We start from the raw sequence: 16,607 nt of genomic DNA, 5'->3' as shown, positions 1-16,607 counted from the left end.
AATCTGAAAACCGTGTTATGAGAAACTGTAGTTTCAGGTTTATCAAAGAAGTTTCGGGACAAAAACAGGAGGCTGGTCTTCGATAACTTTATTACTCACTTTGCCTTTTGCAAAAAGCAGAGAAAACATGGCTTGTGGGGTAATCAGGACAAACAGGAAAGCTTTCCCATTGGCCCTTTAACTTTCTAAGAGTATGAAAATAGATGACTGATTTATGGGACATCGTCCTCTGGAAACACAAGAAAACTGTGTATCTTGCTTCCAGTTACCACAGAACACAAGATGTGTGTCCAGAAGGCAGAATAATAGCACTAAACTCAACATTTGGTACCGTACTGTAGTATACAATTGCAATATTTGAGGTGTGAACCATACCGACAGATTTAGATATGCCTATGGCTTGGAAAGAAGATCCAAAAAGGATTTTTTTCAGTGTTTATAAACAGTACTTTGAGCTGTATGGAAAGATTCCCATTTAGGAGTTTATGAGAAATATTGCTCAGAGACTGATGGGTCGAGGAACGTGAGGTATGTAGTCGAGGTGCTATCTAGATCAAACTCAGAATGTTTATTTTCTGCAGTATTCTTCTGCTACTGTAAAAATATTATTTTTGCTGAATTCAATTTAGAAACTATATAGTTGCCTTCCTAATATTCATTCATTGGTAGTCTTAAGTGCATCAGACAGTACTACAACTACCACCTTTGTAAAATGGAGGAAAAGAAACAGAATTCCAAAAAGTTCACGATCATTTTCTTACCATTTACTGCTGTGATCTATAAAAAAATATAAAACAAAAAAACTCGAAAAAGTATGCACAGGACACTATGAAAGCATCCAAATATAACGCATCACAAGTTCTGTGGTCGTTTGTACAGATATATTGTTTACAGTGGGTTCTGTACCCACATTGACAGGCAGGGTAACTAGCAAAGCCCACAAAACCATTTAATAGGACCATGTTCCCCAATGGAGCTCGCAATGCTTTCACTAAGTGATTGTATCTTCCAAGGTAAGTGATTTGATGAGCATCAGGACTAAATAACAAGTCTTCCCTGCCCTCTACAACAATCAAGTTTGAATATAAATCAAGTATGGACAATACTGGGACACAATCAAGAGGACAAAGGATGCGTAACATAATTTGTAATTTTGTGCAATTAATTTTTCATGTTTAATCATTGAAAATATCTTACTTCTACTTGGTCCACTTATAAGATCACACATTCTACGCAGCAATTCGGAATCAAGTCTCACTATGTAGGTTGGTTGTGGAAAATCACACATTTTACATGTCTTCTTAACCATAACATCTATTATAACTGAAGAACTTATCTATAACATCTATTACAACTGAAGAACTTACTCGAACTCCAGATACTACAGGGAAAAAAATTATGAGTCTCGCATTAAATCAGCTTAAATTAATAACAGCTACCCCATCACACAATTTATGCATTACATTAATTTATACAAAATACAATTTTAAATGGCTTGCATCAAAGGTGGTTCCGTATTTTAAATTGTAATGTTATGTTATGTTATGAACAATACAGGAGTGCCATTAAAATTTTACATGATCTTCAGTCTCTTATCACATGTACTTTCACTTGTTGCATGACCACAAAATAAGACTGTAAAACGTTTATTTGACTGTGAGAAATGTATTTTAAACGTCTGATGTGAGGTAAGAGCAAACTGAAGCAACACTCTCAACAAAGAAGCAAGTGGGCACAAATCACTTCTGATGAACTCCCAACCATTAAGGAAAACACACTTTGTAAGTACACGATAAAAAAAGCCTTTGAAGTCTCAGTGTTGTGAATTAAGAATAGTATTTTGTTCTCTTATAACAACAGTATCTTGTACACTACGCTGGTATTATTTTGTTCTCATTCATAATTTAATCACAATCCTACTTCCTAAATTGAAGATTTCTATCACTGTAAAAATGAGTTTCCACTTTTTCATTGCCTCTATGTTTCCCACAACCTGTATTCCCCTCAGAAATATTTCTACGTTGTCTATTTGCAGCTTGTAGTGTATGCGGAACAGTATACTCCCTGGCAAGTTATCAAAAATGAGTTCTTAAAGCTTTGGAGATCAAGCTCAAGCACAACTTGGGCCACAATGTTGTGTTAAAAAGAAAACACTTGAATATAGGTCAGGAAGCAATTTTTTCGATATGATTCATGCAAAATAACTTGTTCCAAAAAAGCCAATAAATGCTTTTAAAATAGGTATAAATTAAACAGTTGAAAGGACCAGGATGGAATATCAATAATATGGAAAAGAGATATTGCTACTCACCACAATAAGGCACTGAGTCACCAACAGACCCAAGGAAAAGAAATATTCAGCTCTCATACAGAGTTCTCCTCCATAAGCAGCAAAAACACACACTCGCACAAGCAAGTAAGACAGCATTGTGCTTGTGTGAAAAAGCTTCCTACTTCTGAAGAAGGACTTTGTCCAAAAGCTCAATATTATTACATTAGGTAAATATAGTTCAGTTTTAATCTCGCTCTAACTGCTTCATGATATGGCCAATAAGGGCATCAGGAGAAAGAAACCACAACATTTATAAATTTTCTTTTCTTTATTTGTAAAAAAAGTAATACTTAAAAATATATAATTTAAAAAAATGTTAAATCCAGTCTTACAACTGCAGTGGATGAAATACATAAAAAGTAATTAAAGGAACATACATTACAGCTTCTTTTCACAAAATGGACTGATTTTGTACTATGTATAATTAAATCTTTCACATGAGTAATATTTTTGTGAAATTTATTTTGTCTCTGCTTTCTCCTGTTTATTATCTGGGTTCTCCTCTGCTGCATCAGTGACAGCTGGTTTATTTGTCTGGACAATAGGGACTACACGTTCTTTGGGATCTTTTGATGGTACCTGTAACAAAGTAATATGCAGAAATGTTATTTCTGATGTATTATCTCCACAACTTATGTTATGTCCTCAAGTTTCTTGTAGAGTTGATAATTTCCTTTTGTGAACAATATTTTGATAACTGACCTAACCTGCAGGTGTCCTTAGTCCTGTTCTAGCAGGTCTGTACTCTAGTTATAACAGCAAGCACACAAAGGACAACTGTTCCAAACACCACACGAAGATGTCTAGGTCAGTCTTCAAACCAATGCACAAAAATGGTGTAAAGACCTGGGGACCTTGATGGTCAAGTAAACGTAACCGTGTCTACCAATCCATCGATCTGGATATGGTGGGTTTAGATGTGTCATCAGGCAATTATAAGAGGTAATCAAAGTTTCCATTTGAGAGCATTGCTGCAACGCAGACATCCATCAGAGAATGAAGAATGTGTATGGAGCAGCATGTTTGCCAAAAACTACCGTTGTGGAACAGTGCACCAGGTTGTTCTTGGTCTTAATTCAACACAAGACACTGGTCAATCAGGAAGGACAGGCTCATCCATAGATCAACTAAAGTGATAGACACTAGAGTACCCATCCTGTAGTCCTGATGTCTCCTCATGTGATTATTGTGCCTTCAGTCCCTTAAAACAGGCCTTGCAGTGTCAATGACTCCTGTTAGACAAGGATGTGCAGTAGACAGCAACGACTACTTCACATAGCAGAATACGGTTTTTACTAAATGGGTATGTTCAACCTAGTGCATCGATGGGGTGATTGTCTCAATGCTCAAGGCAATTTTGCCTGATTGGTATGTCAATTCCGGACTGTACAGCCTTCAAACAAACTTTTTGTTCACCCACTATAGAACGTGCAGGGGGTCCCATCATGCTGCAAGAACAAAGTCAAAGGAACCTTACTGTCTACTGTAATACTGGTAGCTCATTTTCAACAGTATAATTTTCATTATCATAAAATACCTTATATTGTGATGCATACTTACCTTTTTGGGAGCTGCAATTGTCAGAACTCCATCTGATGATAACTTTGATGTTACAGCATCTATATCAATATTATTAGGCAACTTGTAACGACGGACGAAATGTCTGGATATGTAGCCATGTTCATCTTCACGTTCCTCATGTTTTCCCTCCACTACAATAAAATCATCTTGCATTTTTACTGATACTTCATCAGGCTTGAATTGCTGGACATCAAGATTTACCTATGAAAGAAACAACAGTCAACACAAAATCCTAACAGAAATTTTATGCTATTCTGTTTCATACACACAAAGGGATTGCATCTGCAACTAACTTCTTATAGTTTCTCTGCTGACATTTTACTCCACATATGAGTCAACCTAATTCAATCACCAAAATTTTGTTTATAGGACACAGCATTTAAAATTACACTTAATACAGTACATTTTAATATTTACTATGTTTAACTGAACTCCTAGATTCAGGCTTAGAACACCCACCCACATTAACAAAACAGAAGCTATAATATGAAAAATAATGATTAGATAGCTACAAAATGAGCCTCTATACCAGTTTATGAATGCCACACGAAACTGGAAGTATTCCAAACTAATAGTTATTTCAAATATAGGTTCTACCAAGATGTAGTGCATTGAAATGGATACATAAGTATTTCACCTGGTTGGTCATACTGATCACATATTTAAGTACAGAGCGGTTATAATTAAACTTTCCCTACCTATCATGTTATAATATGGAAACTGATTACCGTACGAGTACCAAACTTAGTAACATTAATGTTAAGGACATAGGGAAGAGAAATAATGCAGAGTCAATTCAACTGAAATACTTTTAACGTGCTGCTACGGTACATCATACCATTACTGCAACAAATGGGGCTCAATATGGTGCCCAGCCCATCAGTGTGCAGAAGAGTTTGAAAGCATAGGATTGCATTCTGCACCGCAGAACGAAGCATGTCCATAGGCATGCTGGCTACAGCAAATGTGTGAATGTTCCCCTGGTAAACCCTGTCCTTCAGGTAGCCCCACAACCAGAAATCACAGGGAGTGAGGTCAGGTGACTGTGCCGGCCAAGCATTTGGAAACAGTCGGCTGATAATTCGAACATTTCCAAATGTGTTTAGAAGAAGTAGGTGATCATGATCGATGTGCACTGGGGCCCACCTTGCATGAAAACTGTTGAGTTCAATGTGTCTCTCCTGTACGACCAGTATGATACGCTGGCTAAGCATACCACAGTGATGCTGGCCAATCACACTGCATGTCTTTCCTCCTTGAGCATCAACCTGTTCAAAAAAGAATGGGATAATGATGAATGTGGACTTGAAGCCACAGCATAAGGTGACACGTTCACCACACAGGCACTTCAAGCACAGTGACTCGAGGTGAAAATCCACATGCTCGGCAATTCTGTGTGTTCACCTCACCCGTCAAAGAAAAACAAGTTTTGCCTGTCCATAGCATGGTCCAGCACTCATCAACTTCAACCCTTGCGAGAAAGTGGAGAGCGAAGGAAACATCTCATTGCGTGTCCTGTGGTACAAGCTGCTGCATGATATTGATCTTGTATGTATACCATTTGAGAATGGTCTGAAGCACGTTCCATACAGTGGACCATGGGATGTTCGACTGTCGTGACATAGCACTCGCACTGCCTGACGATTAGGAATTACACGCAGCATTGTCTGCCATAGCAACAGCAATTTCATCAACCACCTGTGGTGCAACCGGTTGTCGGTACCTTCCCATAGTGACGTCCAGTTCTCCTGTCGATTAGAACTACTTCATCGTGCTCTGCACAGCAGATGGAGAAAGAGGACCCTCCCGGAAAAGGAGATCGTAATTCGGATGCTCAGGAGAACTACGAATGTGTGCAACATAACTGGTGAGCAGTTGAGCACATCAGAACGTCGGATCCACAATGGAGGGACTCCAGCCTCTGCCAGGACACTGGTCACCGGACTCATTCTAAAAGCTCCCGTCGCTAGGTGAATGCCACAGTGATGCACTGGGTCGAGTAAAGGCAATGCTGAGGGCGCTGCCGAACCATAAGCCAGACTCGCATAGTCAAGGCGGGATTGAACAAGGGCTCTGTAGAGCCGCAGCAGCATAGAGTGATCTGCACCCCAGTTGGTGTTGCTCAGGCAACGAAGAGCAATGAGGTACTGCCAACACTCCCGCTTAAGCTGATGAAGGTGAGGTAGCCAAGTCAATTGGGTGTCAAAAACCAGTCCTAAGAATCTAAACGTCTCCACTGCAGTGAGTGGATCATCATCAAGATAAAGTTCAGGTTCTGGATGAACGATCTGATGCTGACAGAAGTGCATGATGCAGCTGAAAACTTGAAGCCATGGGCTAGAGCCCATGACTGTGCCTTGTGAATGGCTCCCTGTAGGTGCCGCTCAGCAACACAAGTACTGGAGGAGCAATACGAAATGCAGAAGTTGTCCGCATTCAGAGAAGGGGAGACAGACAGCCCTACTGCTGCTGCTAGGCCGTTAATGGCCACCAAAAAAGATACACTCAATAAAGAGCCCTGTGGAACGCAATTCTCCTGAATTCGGGGTGAACTATGGGAGGCACCAACTTGGACACCGAAAGTATGAACTGACAGGAAGTTTTGGATAAAAATCAGGAGCGGGTCCTGGAGACCCCACCCATACAATGTTGCAAGGATATCGTGTCACCAGGTCATGTTGTATCCTTTACGCAAGTCAAAAAAGACGGCAACCAGGTGTCGGCGCCTGGAAAAGGCTGTTCAGATGGCAGATTTGAGGGACACAAGATTATTAGTGGTAGAGTGACCTTGACTGAAGCCGTCCTGACATGGAGCAGTATGCCACGTGACTCCAGGACCCAACCCAACCGCCACCACACCACATCATACATTCCAGCAAATTACAGAGAATGTTGAGTCTGATAGCTATCCACATCAAGCGGATTTTTACAGAGTTTTAGCACCGGAATGATGGTGCTCTCCCACCACTGCAATGGAAAGATGCCATCACACCAGATCCGGTTGAAGATGGTGATGATGATGATGATGAGATATCGCTTGTAGTCAGACGAGAGATGTTTTATCATTCAACTGTGGATCTGATCCAGCCCAGGAGCTGTGTCGGGGCAATGTGCAAGGGCGCTGAGGTGCTCCCACCCTGTAAATGGGGCATTATAGGGTTCACCGTAGCATGTAGCGAACGAGAGGACTTTCCTTTCCAGGCTCCCATGCTCTGAGGGTGCGAAAGGCTGGGGGAGGTGTCGGGGGGGGGGGGGGGGGGTGTTCTCAGAGACAGAGGATCGAGCATAGTGCTCAGCAATCACAATTGAGTCGGTAGAGAGCTTGCCATTGATGTTAACGCCAGGGACACCTGTTGAGGTCTGGTACCCATAAAGACGTCTGATCTTCGTCCAGACTTGGGAAGGTGATGTATGGTACCAAATGGTCGACACATACCTTTCCCAACACTCCTGTTTCCGTCGTATTATAAGCAGGCGAACACGGGCATAGAGCCACTTAAAGGCTATTACATGCTTAGGGAAGGCTGCCACTTATGTCGCTGTAGAACTCCCCGATGCTCCTTAATTGCCTCAGTGACTTCCAGTGATGACCAAGGGACTATCTTTCGCTGGGGGCTCTCTAGAGAACGAGGGGTCGTGTTTTCTGCTGCAGAAATTATGGCTGTAGAGACCTGCTCAATAACAACATCGATAACACCACGTGGGGGAGATTTGTCAGTGACAGCAGAGGTGAAGGCTACCCAGTCTGCCTTGTTTAAAGCCCATCGGGGTACATGTCTGTGGGCATGACACCGGGGGAGTGACAGGAAGACGGGGAAGGGGTCGCTACCACACAGGCCGTCATGTGCTCTCCAGTGGATAGATGGGAGAAGTCCCAGGCTGCAAATTGATAAATCACTGGCTGAGTAACTACCATGAGCCACAATGAAATGTGTGGCGGCCCCAAAATTTAAGAGGCAGAGGTTGAGTTGGGACAGTAAATTTTCGACATCTCTGCCATGGCCAGTAAGCATGGTGCTACTCCACAAGGGGTTATGTGCGTTAAAATCTCCCAAAGGTAGGAAAGGTTTAGGGAGTTGATCAATCAGTGCAGCCAATACGTTCAGTGGTACCGCACCATCTGGAGGGAGATATACGTTGCAGACAGTTATTTCCTGTGTTGTCTGCATCCTGACACCCACAGCTTCAAGAGGAATTTGGATGGGTGGGGCACAGGTTCACTACATACCGAGTGCAGGACATTAACGCAAACTCCACCTGACACTATTATATTTGCTACAGTTCTTGTAGTATCCCCTGTAGCTGCAAAGGGCTGGGGCCCACATTGCCGGGAACCAGGTTTCCTCGAGGGCAATGCAGTAAGCAGGTGTGAAAGCTTAACAGCTGCCGTAGCTCAGCCAGGTGGTGGAAAAAACTGCTGCAATTCCACTGGTGGATGATGTGATCGTGAGACTGGGAAGGCATGAAACACTCAATGAGGCAGTCTTCGCCCCAAGGACACCTGCTGCCGCAGACTTATTTCCGGAACAGGCTATAACCATTTTGTCTGAGGGTCTGGCGAGATCTAGGTCCTCAGCGGATGCCAAAATCTTCACCTCATCCTCAGACGCAGACCTTGTAGGCAGCGGTGGTGTGGGTGCCACCGCAATTCCCTTGGTCTTGGGGGGGTCTTCTTTCTGGATTTCTCTCGCTGATCCTTGGGTTGGCTAGGAGGGCTTCACTGATTCAGACTCCAGGACTGATGATGATCGTGAAGCCCTACGACCAGCTGCTTTAGGGCACTTCGGCCACTAGCAGAAACCCGGGAAGGGAGTGACCCAAGGGACCCCTTCCTAGCGAGAGGAGCTGAAGAAGACTTCCACTTCTCCAGCTGAGAAGTTGGAGAAGGTTGGGGCGACAGTGCTACCGAGGTAGGTGGTGCGGGAGCAACAGGGAGTGAAGTGCCCCCCCACAATCAAGGGCGCAGGTGTAGTCTTCCAGCTCTGAGAGCCGACTAGAACTCGCAGAACTGATGGGGCTGGACCTGTTCTCGTAGCGGCAGCATAAGAGGTCATCGCCACAGGATGTAGGCACTCAAATTTCCTCTTGGCCTCAGTGTAGATCAATCGGTTCAGGGTCTTGTATTCCATGATTTTTCTTTCTTGCTGTAAAATCATGCACTTTGGTGAGCAAGGGGAATGATGCTCGACACACAGACGGGAGATGGGGAACATGGAGTATTGGGATGGGGTAGACGTCCACAATCTCGAAATGTAATGCTGGAATTACAGCAGGAAAACATATGGTCACATTTACAGCACCACATTGGGGGAGGGATATATGGCTTGACATCACAGTAGTAGACCTTGAACTTCACAGGTAATGTGTCACCCTCGAAGGCGAAGAAGGCACCAAAGGCAACCTGATTATCCCTCAGACCACAACAGACGCGCGAGACGAAATGAACTCTTTGCCGCTCAATGCCCTGGACCAAATTTAACGTCTTATGAGGTGTGATGGTAAGGGAAACATCCCCAGCTTTTTACAAGCGAGCAATGCCCGTGACTGGGCAAAGGATGCTGTTTTTATCAAGACTGACCCTGACCGCATTTTGGACAAGCCCTCCACCTCCCCAAACTTGTCCTCTAAATGCTCTACAAAAAACTGAAGTTTCATCGAGACAACGCAGTTCCCATCAGCTCTCGTACATATGAGGTACCGGGGTGAATAAGGCTCACTGCCATCCTTAGCCTGGCGTTCCTCCCATGGTGTGGCCAGGGAGGGGAACGCTTTAGGATCATACTTCCTTGCATTGTACTGAGACTTGAAACGCTTAGAGACGGCTGGCATTCGATCACCAGCAAGTGATGACGACGTACGCTTTATCGTGTGCCATCCACCCTGATGCCACCCACTCCAACTATGGAGCCTCCCCACGAGCGCCATCCAGCCGCAGTAAAGGCCACCTGGCAGGATGGCCATTGCCAAGAGTCCCGATGCCCCAGGGTGACTGGCATCTACTCCTTGGCATACAGGGGGGGGGGGGGGGGGGGGGGGGGGGGGGAGTTAACGGCACAGGCATCGGCAGAGCGATCCCTGTATAGCCAGGGGCTTCAACTAACAGGGTACATGGCAGCCCTACTACAACAGACTGGCTACAGTTCTGGATATGAGGTGCAAAGAATTCCATGGTCATCATCAACACAGAAAACGACAGTGCATAGTGGGGGGCGAGCGAGACTGCAATGCCACAACCAGAAAGTGGGCTAAAGATCTCGATGCACGATGGACATTATGCAGCATGTAAGGCGCCCTTCCCCACTTGGGTCGCCCTTTGGGAAAATTTTGAAAAATGAAGGTCAAACCCTACAGGGGACCACCACATAAAGGCCAAAAGGTGCTAGACTCCTTTTAGTCGCCTCTTACGACAGGTAGGAATACCTCGGACCTATTCTAACCCCCGGGCCCACAGGGGGGGATTTAAGGTTATGTATTCTTTGCTAATCAAGATGAATCAATTATGACAGGGGGGAATCTAAAATTAGTGACCAAAGAGGACACAGACAGGGACTGCACATAGACTGGGCAGGAATGTAGGTCAGCCAGGGAGCACACCAAGACAGTTCGGGCACATGCAATAAACACTGTGCCTGGGCAGCACAGTGGCTAACACAACTGCCTAGTACACAAGAGATCTTGGGTTCATGTCACGGTCGAGCTTACATTTTCAGTCATTGCTACCATTTCCAGATAAAGTTGATGTCTTCAGTTTCTTCCCTCACCCCCTCCACATTTTCAATTTACATAATATTGTTACTCTGTTCCTTTCACACAGAGCTGGGGTAAGAGATTACAACGTTGTCTAGTCGTTCTTTCCCAAAGCTGCCATGGTTTCATTCGTCAGTTACCACCTGAATGTGACATAGCCCTATAACATTACTCCTTCTTAGTGCTAAGTCTTTGCCTCAGGGATTCAGTAACCAGATCTTTGTCTACTGTTCATGTTGCTCACCCTGACTTCGTGGATACTGTTTTAAAACTGTCTGAGGACAGTTTACGAAAGAATTTTTGTTCAGACAGGAGCAATGAAATTGAAAATGAATGTAATTCAGGAAAGGAACAGAGCAAATGTGAAGACAAAGAGATCAGAGTGACAGAAATGGAAGTGTAGGGACTGACTCTTTAGCTAAAGGTTCAGCTAGAAATATATATGATCAAAACAAATATCACTCATCGTCAAAGCCTCTTTCAAAGATGCCCAATGCCATTATTTTTGTGCATAATGGACATAAGAGAGATAAATGTGTTTGTCCTTCACAATTCCTACAAAGACAATATTCTAGTAAGCAAATTCAACTTTCTGAAGAAGCTTGGAAATTCATTGCTAACATTACAGATAAGAAGTGAGACAACACCTACCACATGCCCCGTGAACTTCGTGCAACCGTTCAGTGTTTTGGCTGTAGGGGACCCTCTATCAGAAGTCATAGTAAAATGACCGGAAACGAGCAAAACATGCTCCACCTGTGATCCAAAAAGATGAGAAATATGCTTCTATTTGCCACTGTTGCAAGAGGGGCAGCTCAATTTGTATTATTGTGAAACGGGGAGAGAGTGCCATGGATATGATACATGATTTGCAGTGGCAGTCATTAAAACAAAGAATTTCGATGCAGCAAGCCCTTCTCATGAAATTGCAATCGCTAACTTTCCCCTCAAGAATGTTACAGTATTTTGTTGGCACCCACATAGAGAAATGATCGTCATCAGAAAATACTGCAAATCAGAGTTTGCATGGAAAGATTTAAGTGTGTGTGTTTGCTTGTTTGTGTTTCGCCCCCCCCCCCCCCCCCGCTCTGTTTAAGAGTGGGAATGGTAGAGAAGTAACTTAATGTGGGTGGATGAAGCCTCTGCCATGCACATAATTGTGATTTGCAGAGTAATCATGTAGACAGATATACCAATTTAGCTTGCATTCTCTACAAAACTTTACAGTGGGAAGGAGACCCAAAACTTAAAAACTACACAATTAATTTTGATTTTTTAAAATGTTTTGTCGAAGTTTTTATGTTATTGTTCAATTAACAATTAAAAACTGCGAAGAGTAAAATTTTGAGCACAGGCTATTAGAGTATTCACAGCATTACAGTTTCATGTAATATTACATTCATTTTGTGTAGTTTTCTATTTAAATATGTTTTTCTCCTAAACAAATTTTAAAAATTTATGTGAATATATTTTCGTGCGGTAGTAACGTAACCTTTTACATAAAAAACCTAACCACTTCACTGAAAGTACTGAATGCAACTTTCATGATTATTTAAATATAACTATCTCTCAGACCACATCTAGGACAGCGACTGACAAAAAATGACCTGGGACAATGCAACAAGACAATTACCTGGGAAACTAAGTGTTAGTAGGAGTATAACTGTTCCACACATGATGTAGATAATGTTATCCTACACGAAATCAAATGCAATTCGTTTCAGTCTTTCCTGGTCTTACCAAAACTAATTATATTTAATCCATTAGCAATAGCCTGTGAAATGACAATATGTCCCAAATTACTGAGGAAGGATAATCTTTCCTGGAAACAATCCACATATCAGTAAACTAGTTATTTTAGTTAAGCCGCCCTGTTCCCCCATGCAACATGAGATTGACCAAGCGAACTTTTAACAATGGTAAACAATGTATAAAGTACGTAGTATAACAGAAGCACACACATACGCAATAAACCTTTTACATTGCAATGTGATACATATTTTTTTGCTGGATAAACATAAAAAATATCAGTATTGAAGTGTTAACCTCAAAGCCTTCTTTCTTGTTTCTAATGTGCGATCTTCCGCTTCGACGAGCCGGCTGATGACGCCATGAACGCAGATATCCCGATCGTAAGGGCATAGCAGCCAATCGTGGGACAAATACATCGTCAGAAAGAATAGTTGGCTCGAGATCAGCACTCAGCAAGCTCGGCGCCCGGTCAAATTCAGTTGACATAGCGATAAAAGGAAAAAAAGCCATCTGAAAAACATTGAAGAACGCGTAACTTTCCTAATAAGTTTCACTTATACGTCTACAAAACTGTTTTTTCATTGCTACTCCCTACCTTTCCTCACACACAACTCTACAATGACAACAAACTATGAAGTATTGGGTCTTCTTTTACCGAGAAAAAAATATTGGAAACGTATCGCAATAGAAACAGCAATGTTTGTGACAGGATAAGGTTTGATTGCAAAGCTTCTCTGCAGCCTAAACAAGATGAGGATATGACGTCAAACTGGCATACTGAACGTTTCCGGTGTATGTCGATACATCGAATGGCGAGTACAAATCGAATTCATGTGCAAGTAGCTCTAGCGAGAGCCATTCGTGTGCAGTCTCTCACGGAGCCTTCGTGTTGAAGGAAAGAATATTGAACAGGATAAAAATGTATAATTAATACAGGGATAAATCATAAAGACTTCTGTTGCAGTCTAGTTAACTATATAGTATCTGTTGATTTTGTGGTCAAATATCCATATGATATATTTGAATAATGAAATGCAGTGTTACCAAACGTACTCCAAAAACAGTGCTTGCAGAAACCAAAAACGCGTGTAATTGCTTTGGTAGAAAGGAATAAGGCATATGTGACTGTAGGCGTTCCCGGCGTCAACTGTAGATGAAGGTTTCTCGGATCTCCAGCTGGGTGGTAGCGCTGACATCTCGCGACGTTTCGGGAAGTGTCATACTACCCATCTTCTGGCGAAGTGTCGAGATTAGCGGAGAGCGGGCTATTTATATGCGAGGTCACCCCCCCTCCACTAGACATCGGGTGGCTGCAGTGGACAGGCAGCGTGCGCGCGGTGGTGGGGATACCAGTTGCCCCCGGCGGCCGCGTTCAGTTCTCGGTGTAAGCATTCTGTCTGTGTCCGCGACGGAGGACGTTGACGGGCGAGATCCCGACGGATTGCCGCTATCGCAGGGTTCCATGCTGCGCTGAGTTGGTATCCCTCACCTCTGTTGACCAGATTGTCATGAATCTTTATTTCTATGGATTCTTTGATAATGCTGGCCCAGAAGCCAGATGCTCGGCACATTACCTTCAACTTGGAAAACACGAAGGTACTGTGCCGAGCATCTGGCTTCTGGGAAAGCGTTATCAAAGAATCCATAGAAATAAGGATCCATGACAATCTGGTCAAAAGAGATGATGGATATCAACTCAACGTTGCATGGAACCCTGCGATAGCGGCAATCCGTCGGGAGCGCACCCATCAACGTCTTCCGTTGCAGACGCAGACAGAATGCTTACACCGAGAACTGAACGCGGCCGCTGGGGGCGACCGCTATCCCCACCACCGCGCGCACGCCGCCGGTCCACTTTAGCTTCCCGAGGTCTACTGGAGGGGCGGGGGGGGGGGGGGGGTCCACACATGTAAATAGCCCGCTCTCCGCTAATCTCGACACTTCGCCAGAAGATGGATAGTATGACACTTTCCGAAACGTCGCAAGATATATCCACACTACCACCCAGCTGGAGACCCGAGAAACCTTCATCAACTGGAATAAGGCAGTTGGTACAAAAATATTCACTTCAAACATGGGCCTGAATCTCGTATAGGGACTTCCGGTAATACGACTTTGGATCTCTGCCAGGTCGCTTGGAGCACTGCACGTTTATCAGTCCACCATATCGGGTTTAAAGTCCTCCGTATTTGTCTTAATTTCGTAGTAAAGTGGAGCTGTTTTCATTGCATTACACTCCTGATTACGGCTACTTGTGTATATTCCACATTTTCAACTGCATTGTGAATATGTTGCTTGTATCCCGCTTGATCTTTGCTCACATCTGTAATAGTGTGTGGAGTAAATGATTCCATAGCTTCGTTTCATATAAAACAGAAAGTTGTTGCATAGGATACTGCTCTGTGGCTATTTGTTCTTGCCTACAGATCCATATGTGAAGTGCCAGATTTAAATTCATTGAAGGTATATTGTACGTATTCTGCTTTATTTTAGTTCGCATCCAGCATCCATTTTTCGTACTTTCTCACATTTGATGGAGAGCTCCATGTTAGCAGCTTTTGGCAGAACTGGTGTTTAACTTCATTACATCTTGTCATGGAATGAGTATGCATCTCCACAATGAATGGTGTTGCTTCTTGCATCGGATTTTCATTTGTAGTATTAGTCACATTTATTATAGCTTCTATTGCACTGAGGGGCGCGACAAGAGGCTTAAGACAATGCTGTGAGGTGCTCAGCTGGTGCAGGTCACAGTGGCGAACCATATGTTGGAGGCAGAGTTTATGATAGCATATGCATTGATGGTTTCTGTATGAATGGTGGTGGAAAAGCAGGGGACATAGTGGTAGCAGCATGTCTTTACATGGCTAGTTTCTCACAAACAGGACAGTTGTGTGTAAAGCCACCCGTTCTCACCATGCAGTCTCCTGCTTCTGTTCACAGGTTACAGAGGTTGCGAAATAAGACTGTTCCAGAAGTAACTTAACGTATGTTAACGACCAATAGTTTGTTACGCAGCTATTCCCATTGTGTTGTTGCTCCCACTGAAGGCAACAGCAAAATGTGCAAATAACACAAAGCATCCTAATACTTATGCAAAACACTTCCACATTATTTCCCAGGACGGGGGTCACCCTATTTCTTCACATCCACATATTAATATAACTCTACAACATCAACTTAGCTCGCTGATCTACAGATGATAGTCGAGTATAAGTAACAATATTCAATCGATATGTCATATTAACCATGTCATCTTTCGTAAGGCCCTGTTTGCACTGAGTTGCAGTTATAATAAAAACATTCCTTATTCCCCAAGTGTACAAGAAAATAAAGTTATAAAGAAGGCAAAGTAAAAGGAAAAAGTGAATCACTTCATACTGCAATACGATATTTGACACAGGGTTCTAGCGGTTACGGCGACAGTGGGTGAAACAGTGAGTGTTGTAACGTCTGTAGAGCGCCCCAGCACGCATATAATCGCTTACTCGCACTGGTAACCTGATAAACTCTACCAGGATTGTCGGAATCTAATAGTCTGCTAATTTTCTTGCAAATTCTAAATACTGGTATTATGTCTGTGTCTTGCATTGAAACAGAAACCCACCCCCATCAAAGTTCCTTATTCCAAAGCGCCAATCGCTTTAGGTTTTTGCTGGACTCAGTGCTTAAGCAAAAGGTTTTGCACAAGACCGCAAGCTCTCGCTACTGTTCACAGGGAGATGCTCTTGGGGCAGAAACTTACCCCGTAATTGCACGTGTGTGGAGTAACGAATCTGTTCAAGTTGAAAGATGAAATAGGCTATAGATTGTGTAACGAAAAATGAAACTGAAGAAATCCTACAGATCGCGTGAAATACTGTCATTTCTGATAACCTTCCCACTGTTGACTTAATTTACGTCATGACCAACAACTGGCAAAAATTATTTTGCAATGGACACAACATGGGACACAGCATGTGCTGGCAGTGTGACCCAGCCACAGTTTCTCTAATTTCTGATCGTGTGGGAAGGGTCATTATCTCATGGGATGTCAATACAAATAGTCCACCTTCCTCACAAGATAGCACAAGAAGAACTGCTTAATGCAAAGACACATTTTATTGCAGTGCATGTAGAATCCTATCAGTGTCATAAACTGACCCACGAGTTGTACCAGGCTTGAGTGGCCAAATTCCACAGCCTCAGTCCTGAA

At 43.2% G+C, this 16,607-nt stretch overlaps 1 protein-coding gene across 1 annotated transcript; it reads right to left on the bottom strand.

Annotated features, from left to right (window-relative positions):
• Positions 1 to 2,636: 2,636 nt before the first annotated feature.
• On the bottom strand, positions 2,637 to 13,165 carry LOC124622168 (alpha-crystallin A chain-like). The gene is made up of 4 exons (XM_047147812.1): positions 13,008 to 13,165; positions 12,707 to 12,922; positions 3,893 to 4,114; positions 2,637 to 2,911 (listed from the first exon to the last, which is right to left on the bottom strand). The coding sequence occupies exons 2-4, from the start codon at positions 12,920 to 12,922 to the stop codon at positions 2,792 to 2,794; spliced, it is 558 nt and encodes a 185-aa protein (XP_047003768.1). The 5' UTR covers positions 13,008 to 13,165; the 3' UTR covers positions 2,637 to 2,791.
• Between the last annotated feature and the right edge of the window lie 3,442 nt (positions 13,166 to 16,607).

The sequence above is a fragment of the Schistocerca americana genome, chromosome 7, assembly GCF_021461395.2.
Source record: "Schistocerca americana isolate TAMUIC-IGC-003095 chromosome 7, iqSchAmer2.1, whole genome shotgun sequence".
Classification (NCBI taxonomy): domain Eukaryota; kingdom Metazoa; phylum Arthropoda; class Insecta; order Orthoptera; family Acrididae; genus Schistocerca; species Schistocerca americana.
The sequence above is the reverse complement of the archived record's forward strand: the minus strand, read 5'-3'. Positions and strand labels throughout refer to the sequence as shown.